The sequence below is a fragment of the Zea mays genome, chromosome 2, assembly GCF_902167145.1.
Source record: "Zea mays cultivar B73 chromosome 2, Zm-B73-REFERENCE-NAM-5.0, whole genome shotgun sequence".
Classification (NCBI taxonomy): Eukaryota; Viridiplantae; Streptophyta; class Magnoliopsida; order Poales; family Poaceae; genus Zea; species Zea mays.
In genome coordinates, this window is record NC_050097.1 from 6,045,836 (window position 1) to 6,063,591 (window position 17,756).

Sequence of the window (17,756 nt, forward strand, 5' to 3'; positions counted from 1 at the left end):
GGCGACGTTACGTGACAACTGGACCTCGCAACGCGTGGGGCCCCATTCGACGTAGAGTCGTAGACGACAGCGCGTACGGCCTGATAGTGATAGGTCAACCTGTACATGCATGCTCCTCTCCTCACATGTCCCATACTGGCATATGCCATGTGGCAGCAATCAAGCAAGCTGCATCGTCCAGACGTCCACTCGCGCGTCGTCGGAGCTCCGATCCGGCGGTCTATCTGGCCCGAGATGCCGGCCGGCGGATCGGATGGAGCATGGGACAGCGGCGCCGCGCGCGCCAGGAGGACGCGAGGCTTGACGGCGTCCGCCCTGCGACCTGGAGCATGGGCGCAGGAGGACGAGGCGAGGCCGTGTGTGGCTGGCGTGGGAAGCGGCGCAGCTGATGGCCCGCCCCGGAAGCAACACCTTCCTTCCTCTTTCCCTCACGCAAGCGCGGCCTGCGCCTGCCTACGTGCCGCTCCCGCTCCCGCTCCGCTTTACCCGACCCGCCCGGGGGGCCGGGGATCCTCTGCGGCCGTGGTGGCCGGCCGGCGTCAACGTCCGCTAGTACACGCACGAGTCGTGAAGGCCATCACGCTACGCTACGCTACGCATTGCTCGGTGACGTTCTTCTCGGCGACTAACTGCGAGTCGTCCACGAAAGCCACGTACTTGCTCGTGGTACGGTTAGTTACCGGCTTCATTTAAGCTAAGCACCGGCTTCATCAGCAGTGGTACTATACGCTGTATGTGCGCGCTATCCCTCTCATTGCTAGGTCAGTCGCACCTACTATCTCTCTGCTCTCGCATACATATGTGCTGCATGCTGACGTACCATGACACCACCATAGTCCATAGCCATGGCCGGCCGGCGGTCCCTCGACCGTATTCGTACGGGGTACGTACGTGCCTACTTCTACCTACGTACGCGCGCCCAGCTGGGCCAGTGTCGTCGTCGCAGCGACGGAAGAGGAGCACGGGGGATAGCTAGGCTAGGGGCCGGAAAAGACGCGTGATGCAGCACATCAAGCACGCGTACGACGCCGCGCAGTCGCGGGTCCGTCGTGGTCTCGCTCTCGCGTCCTAGCAGCCACAGCCCACAGGTGGCACGGACACGGTAATAAAGCGACGACTGCGACGATCCGTCCAGGTCCAGGTCCAGGTCCAGGTCCGGTACCCATCCATCCGTCGCGGGCCGGCCGATCCCTTTGGCTTTTAATGCAGCCTTTTTGTCCCTTAAAAAGCAACCACCAGCCGCTCGATCCCGCCTTGGATCGATCGGTCACGCTTCCTTTCCTTGCTCAGCTAGCTTGTGCTCCTAAAGCTTTGTCATGGCGGCGTCCCGCTCGCCCAAGGCCGCGAGGGAGGCGGCCGCCGTGGACGCCAACACCACGTTCGTGCAGGCCGACCCCGCGACGTTCCGCGCGCTCGTGCAGAAGCTCACGGGCGCCGCGCCAGCAGCAGGCGGGACGACGACAGCGACAGCGCCGAAGCAGGAGGACGACGACGACGCGGCTGCGGTGACCGTCGCGCACGCGCCGAGGCGGCCGAAGCTGCAGGAGAGGCGGCGCGCGGCGCCGGCCAGGCTGGAGCTGTCGCCGGCGTCGTTGTACTGCTACCACCACCACCACGCCCACTCCCGCTACGGCCACGGGCTCATCATGCACTCGCCAGTGTCGCCCATGGACGCCTACATGGTGCTGGCGGCCTCCGCGTCGCCGTCGCCGTCGCCGTCGCCGTCGAGCGGCGGCGCGGTGGTGACGATAAGCAGGGAGGAGGAGGAGCGGGAGGAGAAGGCCATCGCCTCCAAGGGCTTCTACCTGCACGCGTCGCCAAGGGGTGGTGACGGCGACCGGCCCAGGCTGCTGCCGCTGTTCCCCGTCCAATCACCCAGGATCAGTGAACTCCGGCGAGGCTAGCAAGCTAGTCATGTGTGGCTAATTCACCGTTAGTGACATATATATATGCATGTACCGCCTATATATATATTTGCGCTAGAACTTGATGGTGTTAAAATTTCATGGTTGCAACGTACGTACTACGCCTTGTTAGTTTTTGTAGCCGGTAAATCTCTAGCTAATTAATCCTCTGCCACATCTGAATCTGGATCTAATATATAATCACGCATGCAATGTCTCTCCCGTACGTCTTGTGTTGTGTGTGGTGTGTGCTCCACTAGCATGCAGCCATGCAGGTCAGCTTCTGGTTCCTGGGATCCATCCAATGCAACCAACTGCATCTGCATGTCATTTGCCCAAAATTAAAGGCGTGCCACGTAGGTGATCGATCCGACGCCAATGCTTCAATGCCATGCCAACGTAGACGTACGTCAAGTTTATTCCTGCTGTGGCCTGTGGGACAAGAACTGGATGAGGCAAACATCTTTTTTTTTATTGATTTTATTGCGTAAGAGGAAGAGGGAATATATATACACATAGAGACACAGACAATGGGACCGGTCGACATCTGCACGAACCTAGCTTGTCACTAGCGTCATGCTGTGGGAAGTATAGTGTAGGAGCCACAGGGACTGGTTGCAGTCACGGGCGCCATTGCATTTGCATGCCGCAGACGAAGCGATGGATCGGAGTCGGAGGAGAGCTACTCATCATCGCTGCTCACATGATTTGTACATGTTGGGAACGAACATGTATGTACGTATAGCCTATGCGCGCGCACATACGCGGCTACGCCGTTTGCGCGTATATATATATACTCGCGGTTCCGTCTTCGGCTTTCCCTCTTGCGCCTTCTACGTGTCCCTCCCCTCCTACAAATCATCTAGTTATAAAGTCATAGCTTTAAGGAGTCCTTCGTTATAATTGCCTTTCTAAATTTTGTTTTCTTGATGTTGCTGGTGAACTACTTGATCTTCCTCAGTCTCTAAACCTTGACCTTCTAAACATTTTTCTAAAACACCATACAGGGCATCATTCCACTCCAAACATCGCATGCATCAGACAGTATTCTATTGGAACAGTACACCAAACAGTATAAACATAGGATAAAAAGGTTATAAAACTATTATACGTATTGCTATGAACACGTGAGAGCGCTCAAATCGGATTTAAAACATGAAAGCTATTAATGAGATAAGGATCAAATGGTGGCCTTCCTGTCCCGGAACCAACGCTAGTGCCCAGTAGTAGTGGTATTAGTTCGGAGGTCACCAGGTGCATGCGTGCGTGCGCGTGTGTGTATGTCTGTGCGGGCATGCCCAATAGCTCAAGCCTGCCGGTCTGGTCTCTCCCGCCCCTGTCCGATCGACCAGGCCCGGACCCCCGAGTAATGGACGCGCCTTCAGTAAAACAGCAAACGCCTGCACCCAGTACTACGTGTAAGCAGCATCAGCGTTTCAGCACTGCATGCCATGTCGTAAGCATGCAGGAGGAGTACACAGGTACAGCAGCCAGGGCAGGTCCGCCGACCAGGATCAGAATTCTCACAGAGATGGCCTTGGCACTGGTATAATGTACTGCTCCCTCCGTTTCAAAAACAATATTAATTCTTATTTGTTTCTACTAGTCAAACAACAATTTTAATCTTGATATTCTAATACTAGCAAACTTGGTCCGAACTTGGAATAACAACCATTAATTACATTCTTTTGAAGATCAGGGACGAGGAGCTGGCGCCTGGCGCTGGCCATCGGAAGGCCGGCAGGCGAGTGGCGCTGGCGATGCCTTGCCCAGCCCATGCCCACATCGTGCATGGACTTGGGCCGAGTTGACCTCGCAAGCAGTTATGGCGTGGGGACTGTAGCTAGCTGTGGCTAACGATATGGATGGGGAGGTGGTAGCCCCTGCCCCTGGCCTCTGGTCTCTGGTGCGTGTACTGCAGCGGCTACCGGGCTATTCTGGCCACTGCTGTAGCTGCGACGCCTGCGAGCCAGTTTCAGTGCTCTAGTAGTGTGGAGCAGCAGCAGCTTATTTCGCTGTTCGCTGGATGGAATCATGGAATTCTGATATCGGATGCAATGGACACAATGAGCCGGTTTCAAATTTAAATGCAAAAGAAAAATACGTATGCACAACATATTTTTCAGTCTCGGATGTTGGCTCCCAGCAATGACAGTTTGGAACTGAACTGATTTGATTCACATTTGTGTGGTCTCTGCAGCTACGCTTAGCTGCAGGCTACTCCTTAGACTCGTACAGTATACGTAGCTGCCAACAGCTTTAAAACTGCCGGCCCAGTTCACGCCTGGCCTCAGTGGTCTGGTGATCTGGTCTGCAGCTGCAATTGCTTCACGGTGAAACGCTGCTCCGTCCTCTGACAAGGCATCCAATGACCACACTGAGCAGTCTGGGCACAGGGGAAAGAAGCAATAAAAGACATGCCTTCATGAACAAACTCTTGGCGCCTAGCAGATTCAGTTTCTTCTGCTCTGACAGCATTTGCAGATTGCAACGATAAATCCCCACGACATCTTGAGAAACTGCAGAAACACTAGGGCATAAGAGAAGCACTACTGGGATATTGGATTAACCTAAACATCTGCTTGCTATTTCCTCTGATTCTGTCATATCTAACATACAAAGGAATACTTTATTCAGCGCTACAGCTACTGCAGATTACAGCAGTTTTTTTTTATTATTATTACAAAGGGTATCCTGGAAAATTTTGTACAGTTTGACTACATGCTCGCTGCTCGCTTGGATACGGCAAAATTCTTCTACCAACCCCTAAGCAAAAGCAATGGTCCATCTTCCAAACTATTGCAGGTCTTTGAAAATGCAATGAGACCTTAACTGACAGAGGTGCAAATAGACGGCTGAGAACAGAGGCCGTTTATGGGGTTCATGAATGGCTGGGGCCGCCTTCGACGTTTTGAAACGACTGTAAATCCCTCTGTATCCTTCAGGCCCTTGGGAACCTCCATGGATTTCTCTTGTTTATCTGAATCTTTGCGACCAGAAGCATTCTTGACTAAGTTGCTGCTCTGTTTATTACTAGCTTCATCTGATCCACTTGGCTTCCTCTCTGGTTCAGCTTGGGCGGAACCTAAACTGTCATGCACTGACTTCACAATGAAACTGAGCAAAATTTGCCTTGCAAGTTCTGTTTTGTATGAGTTTCTCACGATGTCTTTCCCTCTGTTTTCCTTTCCTTTACCTGAAACGACTTTCTCAACTTGACCTGCCTTTTCAGTGGCAGGTGTTTCAGCCTTCACTTCATCTGTGGTCTGTGATACAACATCCAGATCAGAATTGGCCACATGATTAGCAGGACTGGGTTCTCTGTCAGCCACATCAGATTGCTGCGAAGTTTTTCCAGGCACAAATTCAGCAGCATGGGGGTTCATGGTTGTGGGGGAGTAACTACCCCTTACAATAGTGCTCTGGCTGTGCGTGTAACCTTGCTTCCTTTGGAAGGAATGCCCAGTACGATAGTACAAGGTGGACCGAGGGCCACGAGGCACTCTAGTGTCAATGGCATGAGGGAGAATCTCCATTGCTTGGTTTGGTACTGCCTGAATAACAGCACTAGCATCATATATTGCCACCGTGCTGTATGGGTGGGACATTGATAAGAGTGATCCTGGATTGAATGGAGGCGCTGAAGCTGACAGTTTGCTTCCAGATGCCTTCTTAGGTGCAGATGGGTTTTCATCACTGTTGCTGTCAGGTGTTTCTACATGACTCTCTAAGTCTTGCTGACTTGAAAGAACCTCTTTGCTACTGTCCTCACTTGGCTTTTCCTTCTCATTTTCTGTAAACTGTGGATCTTCTTCCTCGGATGACAGTGTTAGATAAATATCATGTCCACTACCCTTCTCCTTTGCTTCCTTCTTCTCCAAAATTGGTTTCAATACTGTGCCAGGGGGCGAAACAGCCACATCTTTGTATGATATAAACTTGGAAGCAATGCTGGTTGGCCTGTTAATTCCTGTTGGATTTGTAAATTGTTCTGGTTTAGCAGTACCATTCAAAGACTTATCTTCAGCAATGCTGGGATCCCCATTCAACTTGTCAGTTTTTAAAAAGCTACCAAATGAAATCTGGCTAGGAGCAGTTGCAGAATCATCTTTCTCCCCTTTTGTTCGAGGCTGTAAACCAGTCCTATACACAGAACCTGTATGATCATCTTCGAAACGATCAACCATTAATTTCATAAGAGCGGGTTTCCTGCGACTACTTTTCTTCCTTACATTTGCGGACCTTCCTCTCATATTAGCTGCTTGCCACCCTTCATCAGAATATTCTTCTGGTGATAAAACATCACATTGCTTCTGCTCTTCATGGGCAGCATAATTTTCTTCTAATACAGCAGGAGGATGCACATCAGGTTTTTCTTCTTCAAAACCGTCTTTACTTGCTCCAAGAGATCCTGAGTCATGCTGGAAATTCTCCTTTTCTTCAACTGATTCACCATGATGAGCTCTGGTATTATTCTGCAATTAAATACTATATATCACGAAAAGGAAAGCAAGAGGCAACAGGTGAAAATAAGAGGCTCACATAATGCTTTGGTGCGCAACAGCAGCACCTTTAAGTAAGAGTTCACACAAGAAACAAAAAATGAACAACAAAATTTGGTCCTTAGTATTTAATGGATAATAACATGAGAGCATCGACTAATATGCAAGCAGACCCTACATGCAAGCGTGCAATCATGTCTTCTAGTCCCTTGGATGCCTATCCAACGGGAACGGTGGACATACATCCAAGGGACTAGAAGACGTGATTACACGCTTGCAAGCAGGGTCTGCTTGCATATTAGTCGATGCCTAACATGAGAGCATAACCTTTTATTTCAAAAAAAGGAAGGAGATTTGAACCCACAGCCACCCGGCTCCTACTACACACACCCCTCCACCACCCATCTGATCATCTAAAAAGTCCATTGTACTAAAAAAGTGTATAGACTTTACTGCCTCACATTCATTAGTTCACATATGGCACCCAGCATGGAAATTATTGTTCCAACCCAGTTTTCATATATCATATACTTAACAATTAACATGGATCATGATTGCATCATATCAGGTGATCCCTTTTGACTGTAATATCAGCATTCTCTGAGAATGGTAATTTTGAAAAACTAACATGTATCTATTCCAACTATCTTTTAAAAAGGATAGCATTTCCTTCTTTTCTTAATGGAATGACATGCAGCTCTCCTGCATCACTCAAGAAAACATGATTTATTTTTACTTCCCGGATGACTGTGTTTTGTCATGTACTGTACCACAACCCTCTGCTTCTCCTAGGTGAATCAGAGTGATTGCTTCTAAGGGATTGGTTCTTCATCTATCTTTAATACAAAGATACACAGCTCACCTGCATTGTTCAAGACAAAAAGAAAGAAAAGAAAACATGTGTTATAATCACCTTTGCACGCCGACACTTCCTTTGCACATTGCTTTCTTTTCTTTCCTGGACTGGGCTTATGAAGTCAAGAAGATCTGATACACTGGAAAGGTAGATGTTTCAATCTAAATTTAAATATTTTATAAATGAAACTGCTCAGATTATTTGTAGTTTCATACCTAAGATGTCCTTTACTTGCAATAGATGAATCAGGTTTTGGCATGCCTCTTCGGGCAGCCTCTTGTTGTTCTAATGCTTTTGACTCAAAATATTCTAGCCATGCAGCAGCATCCTGCATCGAAAAGTAATGTGTTAATTCAAGAGAACATCGGAGTATATATCCTATGTTTTTGTACGCTGAGAAAAAGAACCTGAGTTCGGAGGTCATCTTCCCCTAGTTTCTCCTGAAGTATCTGCATGGTTGTTTGTTCATGTTGCACACTTAGGGAGTACGCATCCATCATTGAAAGGGCTATGGCTATAGCATGGTAGCTTGCAGCAGTCTGATTGATTGAAAAAAAATTGCTTGTTAGTTCATAGTAAGTAATTAAATCACAGGACCCAATTATTCATCATATTATTCAATGAATTATAAATCAGGTGTGTACATGCTCTACGACAAGAATCATATGCTTATAGTATATTTCACTGAATCATACATTATTAACATTAATAACTTGCAAAAAAACTTATACAACAATTACAATACATTACTTCATTAAAAGAAATAGCAACCAGATCAATAGGATTATAGGATATCTCAATATACCAGAGGTGTCTTTATTATGTATTGTTATATAAGACATGCATTCCAGCACTATTATGCAGTTCTGGAGAAAGGGAAATATTGATGTGATAGATTCCTTCGAGTAATGTATTTTAGACACATTAGTATATATATCAAATAGTTGTTTGAGTCAAGATTGGATTTTGATACACATTGACCGTTTCCATGAGAAACCCTGGCCACTATTTTACGTGAAAACCTTTTGACGGGTTCATGGAAATCCGTAAGCATGGAATGCCCAAACTTACACCTTTACACCTTAGAAGTTCTTTAGTTTGCAAAGATAATTCAATGGCTACAATCATACGACACTTTGGAAAATAAAGGATATAATTTAGCTTCTTTCACCTGGATGTGATCAGCTCCTAGCAACCTCTTATTGCACTTCAGGGCTTCATGCAAGTATCGAAGAGCAACATGAACATTTCCCATGCCTTCTTCCATCATAGCTACGTTTATGTAGGTGGCAGCTGAATTTGGGTGTGAAAGCCCACATGAAAACTGAAGCAGATATAGCGCACGGTTGACATACCTTCAAGGGTAAGACAAAATTAGGTATAGAAGAAATCTATATTGAACACAAATGGTAGAAGTTGGATTACAAGTGTGATTGAAACTTGGAAGTTATATAGCAAACAGTCTCCACGGTATCTATTTTTACATGTGGACACAAGTAGTCAAGCACCAGTCACATGCCAAAGGATGAAGCTGCAAGGCCCATTTCAGTATGTATGACTGTTTAATGCACATGATGATTATAAACTAGCACCATGGTAGACTGGTTCAATTGATGCCACCAATTTCATGCTTCAGCAAAGACCATACTTACTTTAGAGCCATTTCAATGTGTTGAAGGCGGTAGTAGAAGACAGATAAATCCCCATAACTCTTCATAGTTTCCGGATGATCAAGACCCAGCTCCCTTTCATTGATATCAAGTGCCTTCTGTTGATATATAGTTGCCTACCAAAAAAAAAACAAGTAATGAGAATCTAAGGTTGCACATAAGGCTACTAGTCAAGTCATAATGTGCTGAAGACAAATGCTAATTTGATTGATGGAACTGCTATCAACAAGAAACTTCACAGCTTGATGTATTTCATATTTTTTTTCTCGAACGCATAGGAGAGCTGTGCATCGTATTAAGAAAGGAAAGGTCCAAAATGGACCAAAATACAAAGCCCTGGATGTATTCATACTTTGATAGTACTATTGAGATTTTTTAACAAAGATTTGTTTAAGTAAACTTGTGCATCCATCGGATAGATACAGTGAAGCTACACCAGATTCATAAGTACCTGATTAAAATCTCCAGTATGATAAAGCACCACAGCAAGAAGGCTGTATGCATTAGCTGCCAGTCGATGGTATGGACCACAAACAGCTATAATTTTGGACAGTGCCTTCAGTAAGGGGGAAAACACAAACTTATTTAGTAGATAAATAAATAATTTTGCTAAACAAAATGTGGACATAAATTTAACACAACAGTTAATAATGAAAAAGACACAAAAGTTGACCATATGCACCTTTGTTCCATAGCTCACAGCATCATCTAATTTTCCTTTATCCAATGCCATCTTTGATGATTCAAGCAAGTTTCGACCATCAATAGATGAGTAGACCACATGCTGAAATAGAACACACCAGAAACAGCAATGGAATCAGTAGTTTATCTGACAAGCAGACAATAAGCAGTTTCCTAAGTTTCAGTAATTTACTACCTTGCACACAGGAACAATGCTGACAATGTCAGATTTGTCGAATGGGTTAGGGCTATTCATATCATAATCTCTTGCAGCTAACTCCAGTCCAACCTGAGCAACAAACCATATCAGTATCACTATGCCTGTTTGGAATAGAAACTATGAATGTTCCCATAATTCACTTCACTACCCATACCTTGCTGCAAAGCCCTCTCAGAATGATACATTTCCGTAAATGTGCAAATTCATCTTTCAGTTTCCAGCAGAATCTTTTTGAAAGGAAGCTCTCTACCCATTTCAGTCGCAAATTATTGTCAATATGGGCATCCGTGTCAGCACCATTTTCAAGTCTGGGAGATCCTAGTAATATGTTTAGAGTTTCAGCTATAGCTGCAGACATATTTTGCATGTCATCAACAGCAGCAATAACAGCTCGGATGATGTGCTTAAAGGATCTAATAACCATTTCATGAATGCATATAGACTGGATGTGTGGGAGCTTCTCTGCTAGCTCTACCTGATCAATTTAAAAAAAAACAATGTCAGATTATTATGCAAGCTTATCCAAACATACCAGGAAAAACATATAGGCATAAAATTTAGACCCACCACCCTGCCTAAAGAGGACATATTAAGTCCCCTTGCATGCATGAAATCTGTCATGGTTCTTCCATCCACAGGAGAAAGCTCAAGGGACGCAAAATCAGCTACCTGTGCCAAATGCATTCCAAGAAAAAAATGAATTAAGCATTACGTGAATAAAGCATCCCAAGATCATATAAGCTTGACCAATGATTACTCAAAATATTGAGTAAACTATCTTAGCATCCAGTACCATGACCAGATTTTTTATAGGGTAATTAATGAACAAATCAGGACATGATAGCTGAACTAGAGAATGTTTCTACAAGTGAGTCAAAATTTTAAAGGAAGTACGAAAATAGCTAAGGCAAGGCTTACCAGCTTTGGGAGTGCAGTATCATCATAGAAATTATGGGCCATCTTTGTGAGCTCTTCGAGGGACTGGATCAAGAAATAATAAAAAGAGGAGACCAAATAACAAGGTTAACCAACATGTTCTTGGCGAGCCCTTCTATTCCTACATCAGACTTTAGCAGAAGACTTCTGATAAAAGGAAAAAAAATGGTGTAGAATAAATTGCTTGCTATGTTGACCCAAAGTGAACTTGTATTAAAAAGCTCATCGAGACATGAATAAACTTCTAACTATATTAAAACAAAATTTCTAAGAGAACGAAATTGCATAATTAAGCCACCTTTTCATGAAGGCCAGCTCCCAAACTCTTTAAGCTAAGGAAAGCATCCTCTGACATTAACTTGCTAATATCAGCCCCGTTATTTGCTTCATCAGCAGCTATCATATCTGATACTTGTGTACCATTCATTGATGAATAGTTATTGCTACATTCTTCCTTCTCAGAACTGGAACCTTCATTGTTGCATTCTTTCTTTTTAAGTTTCCTTAATTGTTCAAAATGCTTTCCAAGACCTCTGACAGCTGGTTCTTTGTCAGTCTTCATCGCATTCCCCTTACCATTCTCAGACGCTGGAGTATCCTTTTTCTGCAATTGTTGCAGCCAGGAGGACCCCAGTTCCCATCTAATAATTCTAGAATTTATGCTAGGCATGCTATCCAGCTTTACCAAGCTGTCCTTGAGTATTTTACGTGCCAATTTCTTTGCAGGATTACTAGCATGAGACTTTGGGCTATGGTGCTGGTTACCAACAACAGTTTCTGGATGGATAACTCTCGGGAGTGGTATCCTTAGACTGGAAAAAAAAGAAGAGAAAAGATGGCGTTAATAGAATGATGTTGAGTATTTTAGTAGAAAAATAATAATATGTATTAAACCAACATTATCCTCTAGGGATGAGCAAACACATAACAGAAACCATTACTAACCAAGTAAAATTACATGAGAGTACACATCAAACCTGTTAACATTCAAGGCATTAGAACCTCCATCTGGATGGTCATGTACATCAATGGTCAGCATTCCATCAAATTTACCAGAGATGTCATTTGTTTGTTTAACATCATTACTGTCCTTTGCACGTCCAGAAACCTTCACAGTTGCCGTATATCCACAATGCTTGACAATCACCACCCCGAGTGTTGAAGAATCCTGGATGGATATAAATGTTTACAAATATTGGCTTTTGATTTTAATCCCATGAAATGAGATAGGGTAAAAGTGGAAAGTGCAAGGCATCACCTTAGCAACAACATTTTCATCAGAGGTTAAACCTTTCAGAAGATTCCTTTGTGCAATATCCATAGCACCCGTTTGACAGAAGGCAACACCATCAACCTTGTCCTCCACCTTTAAACTAGCATCAGCACCATCCTTCTTCACAGTTATATTCATGTCCCCTATACGTTCCTCAAATACGTTTGAACCATGTGTACCACTATGTGAACCAACTGAGTTCATAGACTGATCAATGAGTCGCCTTATTGTTGACGCAGCTCTAAAAATTGCTGTATCTACAAACAGATTGTGTAAAAGAAAAGCTTTCCGGTCTCTGATCACCCGTTCTTCCTCAGTTTTGCAAGGCATTCTAGCCAAAACAGAAAACTCTTTTGACCACCGTCTGCGATCATACTTTCCATCACGTCCACAGCCACCCCCATTTCCACCCCAATTCTCATCCTCGACTGGCAGTGCTGGGCACCTTGTGGCAGAGTCAACATATATTGGAGGGATAAGCCATGTGTTTGCACGGAATCCGTAAGGCAAATTCCCAAACTGCAGATGCAGAAAAGGATAGTCGCATAAGAAGTTCTTAAACTGCATTATTCAATTGAATATTCAGAAAATAAAACCAATGGCAAAGCATATTCACTGTGAAAACCTTGTTGTGATCCACGAAAGCTTTCATCAACGCCTCATATGCCTATGGAAAATGAATGACAACTGTCAGTTATATATTTTATCAAGAATAGATTAAAACATGAAGCAAAAAGGTAGCTAAGCACAGAAGATGATGAAGATTTAGGATTCAAGGCTACTAACATTAGCAAACGCATTGCTGAGCTGTTGCAGCAGGTCCACCAGGGAGTGGCTAACGTTGTGTGGCTTCCCTGACAAGTAGAAACCCTTTACTGAAGCAACAACGTGCAGAAGCTTCCCGTTGCAAACCTTCACCTGGGCACAGATGAACTCCTTCATTAGACGTATGCCCATACCCCCCACACACCTAAATTGGCTATCGCAAGGTTGCAATTCAACTCAAAAGTGCAAATCAAATTGAATATCGACTACACCAATGCCAACGAACTCCAATTTTTGCAAGCGCATTCAAATGTGTGGTTGAAAACTCACCTCGATTTCGAAGTGATCGCCTTCCTGAGAAGCGCCATTCGCCTCCTTCCTCCTGATAACTGCAGAAACGACGCGCGCACCTCGCGTCAGAATAAAAGAGAGCACAGACCAGCGAACGCGAAAAAAACGGAATGCTTCATCAGCGTAGTGAGGATCCTCACAGTGGACGGGCGGGGTGAGATGGGCGAAGGAGAAGAAGTCGTAGAACTCCCCCAGCTTGGGCGGCGGCCGGATGGCGGCCATGTCGTGCGCCTCCGATATCGGCGGCGCGGCCTCGCCGCTGGCGACGCCATGGGCCCCGGTCGAGGCGGGCGTGGGAGAGGAGGGCGGTGTCGCGGGGCGGCCGTGCCTGGACGCCCTGTGCTTGGCGGCGCCGTCCCGGGGCCTGGCGAACGCGGTGGTGCAGGCGAGGATGTCCAGCAGCCGGCGGACGTGCGCCTCCGCCTGCTCCGCCGTCGCGTACTCCTCTGCAAACAGCCAAGCAAGCCGTTTGGGCTCATTTAGAATCCGACAGGAGGCCCCAACTGGATGGTTGGTTGTGAAACGCTGAGGGGTTCGGGCCCATGTTACTCTGGGACCCAAACCTGCATTTAGAGCCCATGAGGTACCAGATTCTTTTTCGTTCTGGAAAGGCTGGTCATCAATTACTAGCTGATTAGCACATCTCATACAACTACAAAGTTATTTCAGATAAATAAAATAAAAAATAAATCAATATGTGCCTGTAGTATCCATACATTGATACATAGTTAAGGGTCTCAGAGTAACGGGCAAATTGTATTGATAATCAAATCTGAAGCTACCGAATGTTCTCTCAAAGAAAAAAAGGTGTCTAAGCAGCACTGTCCTGTCCGATACAAGTAAACAGAACAATGCAGCAAAGTGCACAATGCACAACCCCAAAAATGCATCCCGCGAAAGTCGGTAATGGCGTTCCCAGTCGAGTCTATATACAGGCTAGGAATAAGGAATAGCACACCACACATCATTAGTATGAGACGTTATTCGGTTATTTCTATGGAAGGATTAGAAGAAGAAAAATATGAAGAATTTTGATTTGTTATGCACCAAATCTCTTTCAATCTATATGGATTTTAATGAAACGGAACAGTCCTAGATGGATGACGCACCAGCACCAGGTGGTTGTGTGCAGCAGTAGTAATATACTAGTAGTGTCGCTACAGCCTGTCTGAACACGTTAAAATACCCGTGGAATTAACCGAAGCACCTACCGCAGATTCCAAAGAGGCGTCGCTTTGTCCCCTACTCCCGTATGAGGCCCTGACCCTGAGCAAACTAGTGCAACTTGCACTTCAAAACTTGGCAGAACGCAAGAGCAGAGCGCCATTGTTCCGTCGGAATCGTCGCGTGGCTGGACAGGGACAGGGGTCCCGTTTCCATCTATCTCGCGCGCATGTGTTCTGCGTTCATATATTTTACTATAAAACAAATGTTGCCCTCTCACTGTCGCATGCAAGAAATCCTTGGACAATGTCACTTCTTGTATACTATCTATGTGAAGCATTGTCAGTCAAAACAGCGGGGTTAGGTGGAGGTGCCAAAGCTGGATTTGGCTTGGTATCGGTGACGGACTGACGGTGAGGCGGATGCGACGCCGCTTGCAGCGCTTGGCGACACCAGGCGCCGGTCCGCTAGCTCCTTGGATTATAAACTACTACAGCGCTAACTGTATACTAGTACTGAGCTGCTGATCTTTCGGTGAGCGTGATGGCAACGTCTCGGTCAGACACGGGCACGCGCAGGCAGCAATCACCTTCACCCAAAGAAATAGAAACGCTCTAGTACTCTACTGCGAGCAAAGAAATAGAAACGCTCCGAAGCACATGGCGACGACTAGGACCAGGAGCCTCCCTCAGCCCGCGCGAGTCTCTTCTCTGCCACGTCCCACCTCGGACCTTCCCAGACACATGGAGCGACCGCGCCACCGGCCAGGAAATTCTCGCGCGCCGCCGCGACGTACGTACGTCCTCTGTCCCCATCTTCTCAGCCGCCCCAACCACCGGTCGTCGACAGCGAAACTAAAACCAGCAGCAGAGACTCCCTGCCGTCCGGAGCTGCCGGTTAGATTAGATATCAGCCCGAGAGAGGCAGCTAGACGTCAGGACGGCACACGGTCGATGGTGCCCGCGGCACTGAGCGCACTGAACAGGGAGGCTAGGTCTCGCTGTCCATTGTCCACCATTGACCGACGGAGAGGGCCGGGAGATGAATGGACCGACCATCTATCTGTTCTGACCACTACGACAACACAGCCAAAGTGCGCCGTCCGTTCTGCCCTCCGATCCGCCAAAACTGTTTCGTTTCGTCTACTGGAACGACGACACAACACAGTAGTAACCGATGATCGGCGTTAAACAGCACTGGTACCTTCGACGATCCGGAGAGCGCAGGGCTTGAGCGCCACCACCTCCGCGCCGTCCTCCAGCCGGTGCCCGCGCGCCTGCAATGCGACACCACCACGCCGTCCAGTCAGAATATGAACAAAGGAGCATTTCTTCCACGCGAGTTTTTACCAAGCCCAGGTAAAAACTAAACGAAATGGATATGAACTTTTGGGGAGCTGTGTGCCACACGTGCCCGAGGCTGACTTGAGAGAGAGAGAGCCTGCGGAGGCGAAACTTACCACATGGGAGAGTGAATAGTTTGTCAGGTGACACGTTTCCACGTTCGACCCCAGCAGCTTCCGCACGTCCAGCACGCGGTCCGTGGATATCCCCTACACACACACACAAAAACAAAAAAAAGCACGCGGAGACGGCGTTAAAACATGTAGGCTTGCTCGCGCGCACACAGACGTACTGATCAAGGCTCACAGCACTCTCTTGGTTGTCTGTTCCTCATCAGCACAAACACAACTTATCAGTACAATACGGCCGGGTGTGCTCATCATCTCGCACTGCACTTTTTCTCAAAGAGACGTCAAGGCACTGTTACCATGCATCATATCCTCCTTTCCTTTCTGGCTTTCTGCCCCCCTGCTGTCTTGTGTCTTTTATGTGTTCGCGCTGGAACGAGTGTGTGAGAAGGCCAAGGCACAAGGCGAATTGAAGTGGCGAACATACCTTGAGTGTCACCTGGGACTCGTCGGGGGTGACCACCGTGACGTCTACCACGCTGGGCACCACTGCAGAGGACAAGGAACAAGCCAGAGTTGTTATCATCAGCCAGCGTTCTCGGTGAGCACGAGAGCAACACAGGTACGTGTCACCAGTACTCACCACCCAGCAGCAACCGCAACCGCAACAGCGCAATGAACGGAACTGGAACGAGAGGCGACGCGAGGCGGCAGCGCAAATTCACTCTCCGCGCTCTCGCAAACCGCATGACCCAACGACAACGCCGCCCCGCACGGCCGGGCAACGTTGCACCACACCAACAACAGAACAGGAAATAAAAGAGCTGGCTCCTAGTAGTAGTAGTAGTACTAGTACTATGGAATCTGCACATGGGAACCATGAAGCGGCGACGGCGAGCAAGGACAAGGTGGAGTAGCAACCATGGCACGGTCGTCAGTAATCCGTACGGAGGAAGCAAGCTTGGCAGCGAATAAAGAAGAAAGGGGAAGGGCTCCTCTCTCGGCGATCTTCTTCTCACCCTTTCCTTTTTTTTGTCGTTCACATGCAAAGTAGGGAAAACTGGAATCACGCAAGTGCTACCGCGGGATGCTCGTCGGTGTTGTCAAGAGCGACAAGCCCCGCCGCGATGCGGTGCGGTGCGGTGCGTTGTTGAAGGCGAGGAGGGCTCCTCCCGACCCGACGCCGCAGCATGCGGGGGTCGTACGTACATGCACACAAACACAACGAGGAAGGAGCAAGCGCGGCGCGGATACGGTCATACGGATGTGGAGTACCTTTCTCTTCCTTCTTCCTCTTGTCGCCTTTGCCGCCCCTGCCCTTGCCACGGCCGGCCTTGGGGGCCATTGGCTGGCTGGCTGGCTTCTGCCTCTTCCGCCCGATCGACCAGCGACGGCCTTGGAGCGAGCTCGAGGGTTTAAGTCGCCGCCGCCGCAGCCGCAGTTCCCGGTTGCCGCAGCAGAGAAGGAGGCGCGCGGTGCAGAGCGGAGGAGAGGAGGCGAGCGAGAAGGAAGGAACAGGGAGGGGGCACACGAGGGTGGAGAGGATGGATATAGGATGTGAGGCCTGCGTGGGATCTCATCAGACCCACGGGTTTCAGAGCCCCATCCTGGTCATGGCCTGGCCTGGACTCTCGTCCGATGCGAGGGCCCACGCTGGCAGCCACCGTGACGAGGGTGTTGCGTCGTGGCCTCATCGACGGACGACGGCTGAGGTTGCCCTCGCCTCGCCCCGCAGCAGCTGAAACGGGAACGGAAAGAGGCGGGAGACGTGAGCGAGACATCCATCTCTCAGAGGCGTGGACGACAGACAGAGGGGCATACAATACAATACAATTGGACTCGACGGACGGCACGGCGGACGGGTGGCTAGCTTGTCGTGTCCAGGCCAGGCCAGATGGCTTACGTAGCTGGGCCACGGCCAGGCCAGGCCGCCAGGGGCCGGAGCCGTTTAATTGGGCGTCCCGTTGGCCTGCCAGCTTTGGACGCTACCCACCCTTGCGGCCTTGGCCTTGGCCTTGCCAGG

At 47.8% G+C, this 17,756-nt stretch overlaps 2 protein-coding genes across 3 annotated transcripts; one reads left to right on the plus strand and one right to left on the minus strand.

The window, feature by feature from the left end:
• Positions 1 to 1,256: 1,256 nt before the first annotated feature.
• LOC100284113 (DNA-binding WRKY) lies at positions 1,257 to 2,081 on the plus strand. Its single transcript, NM_001157010.2, has one exon. The coding sequence runs from the start codon at positions 1,317 to 1,319 to the stop codon at positions 1,902 to 1,904; it is 588 nt and encodes a 195-aa protein (NP_001150482.1). The 5' UTR covers positions 1,257 to 1,316; the 3' UTR covers positions 1,905 to 2,081.
• A 2,245-nt stretch (positions 2,082 to 4,326) lies between these two features.
• Positions 4,327 to 17,297, minus strand: LOC103645852 (protein TSS). 2 transcript variants are annotated; one of them, XR_002267012.3, is made up of 23 exons: positions 17,009 to 17,297; positions 16,221 to 16,282; positions 15,782 to 15,874; positions 15,526 to 15,598; positions 13,299 to 13,604; positions 13,138 to 13,196; positions 12,829 to 12,960; positions 12,668 to 12,709; positions 12,028 to 12,561; positions 11,747 to 11,937; positions 11,068 to 11,581; positions 10,752 to 10,814; positions 10,401 to 10,502; positions 9,988 to 10,308; positions 9,810 to 9,902; positions 9,615 to 9,716; positions 9,384 to 9,488; positions 8,915 to 9,048; positions 8,434 to 8,617; positions 7,670 to 7,801; positions 7,478 to 7,590; positions 7,320 to 7,393; positions 4,327 to 6,379 (listed from the first exon to the last, which is right to left on the minus strand). XR_002267012.3 is itself a non-coding variant. In NM_001353357.1 (23 exons), exons 1-23 carry the CDS (start codon positions 17,076 to 17,078, stop codon positions 4,733 to 4,735), a joined length of 5,154 nt encoding a protein of 1,717 aa, NP_001340286.1. In that variant the 5' UTR covers positions 17,079 to 17,235; the 3' UTR covers positions 4,519 to 4,732. The 2 variants fall into 2 exon arrangements, 1 of the variants encoding a protein (NP_001340286.1); NM_001353357.1 differs by having other exon boundaries at positions 4,519 to 6,379; positions 7,320 to 7,401; positions 17,009 to 17,235.
• Positions 17,298 to 17,756: the final 459 nt, after the last annotated feature.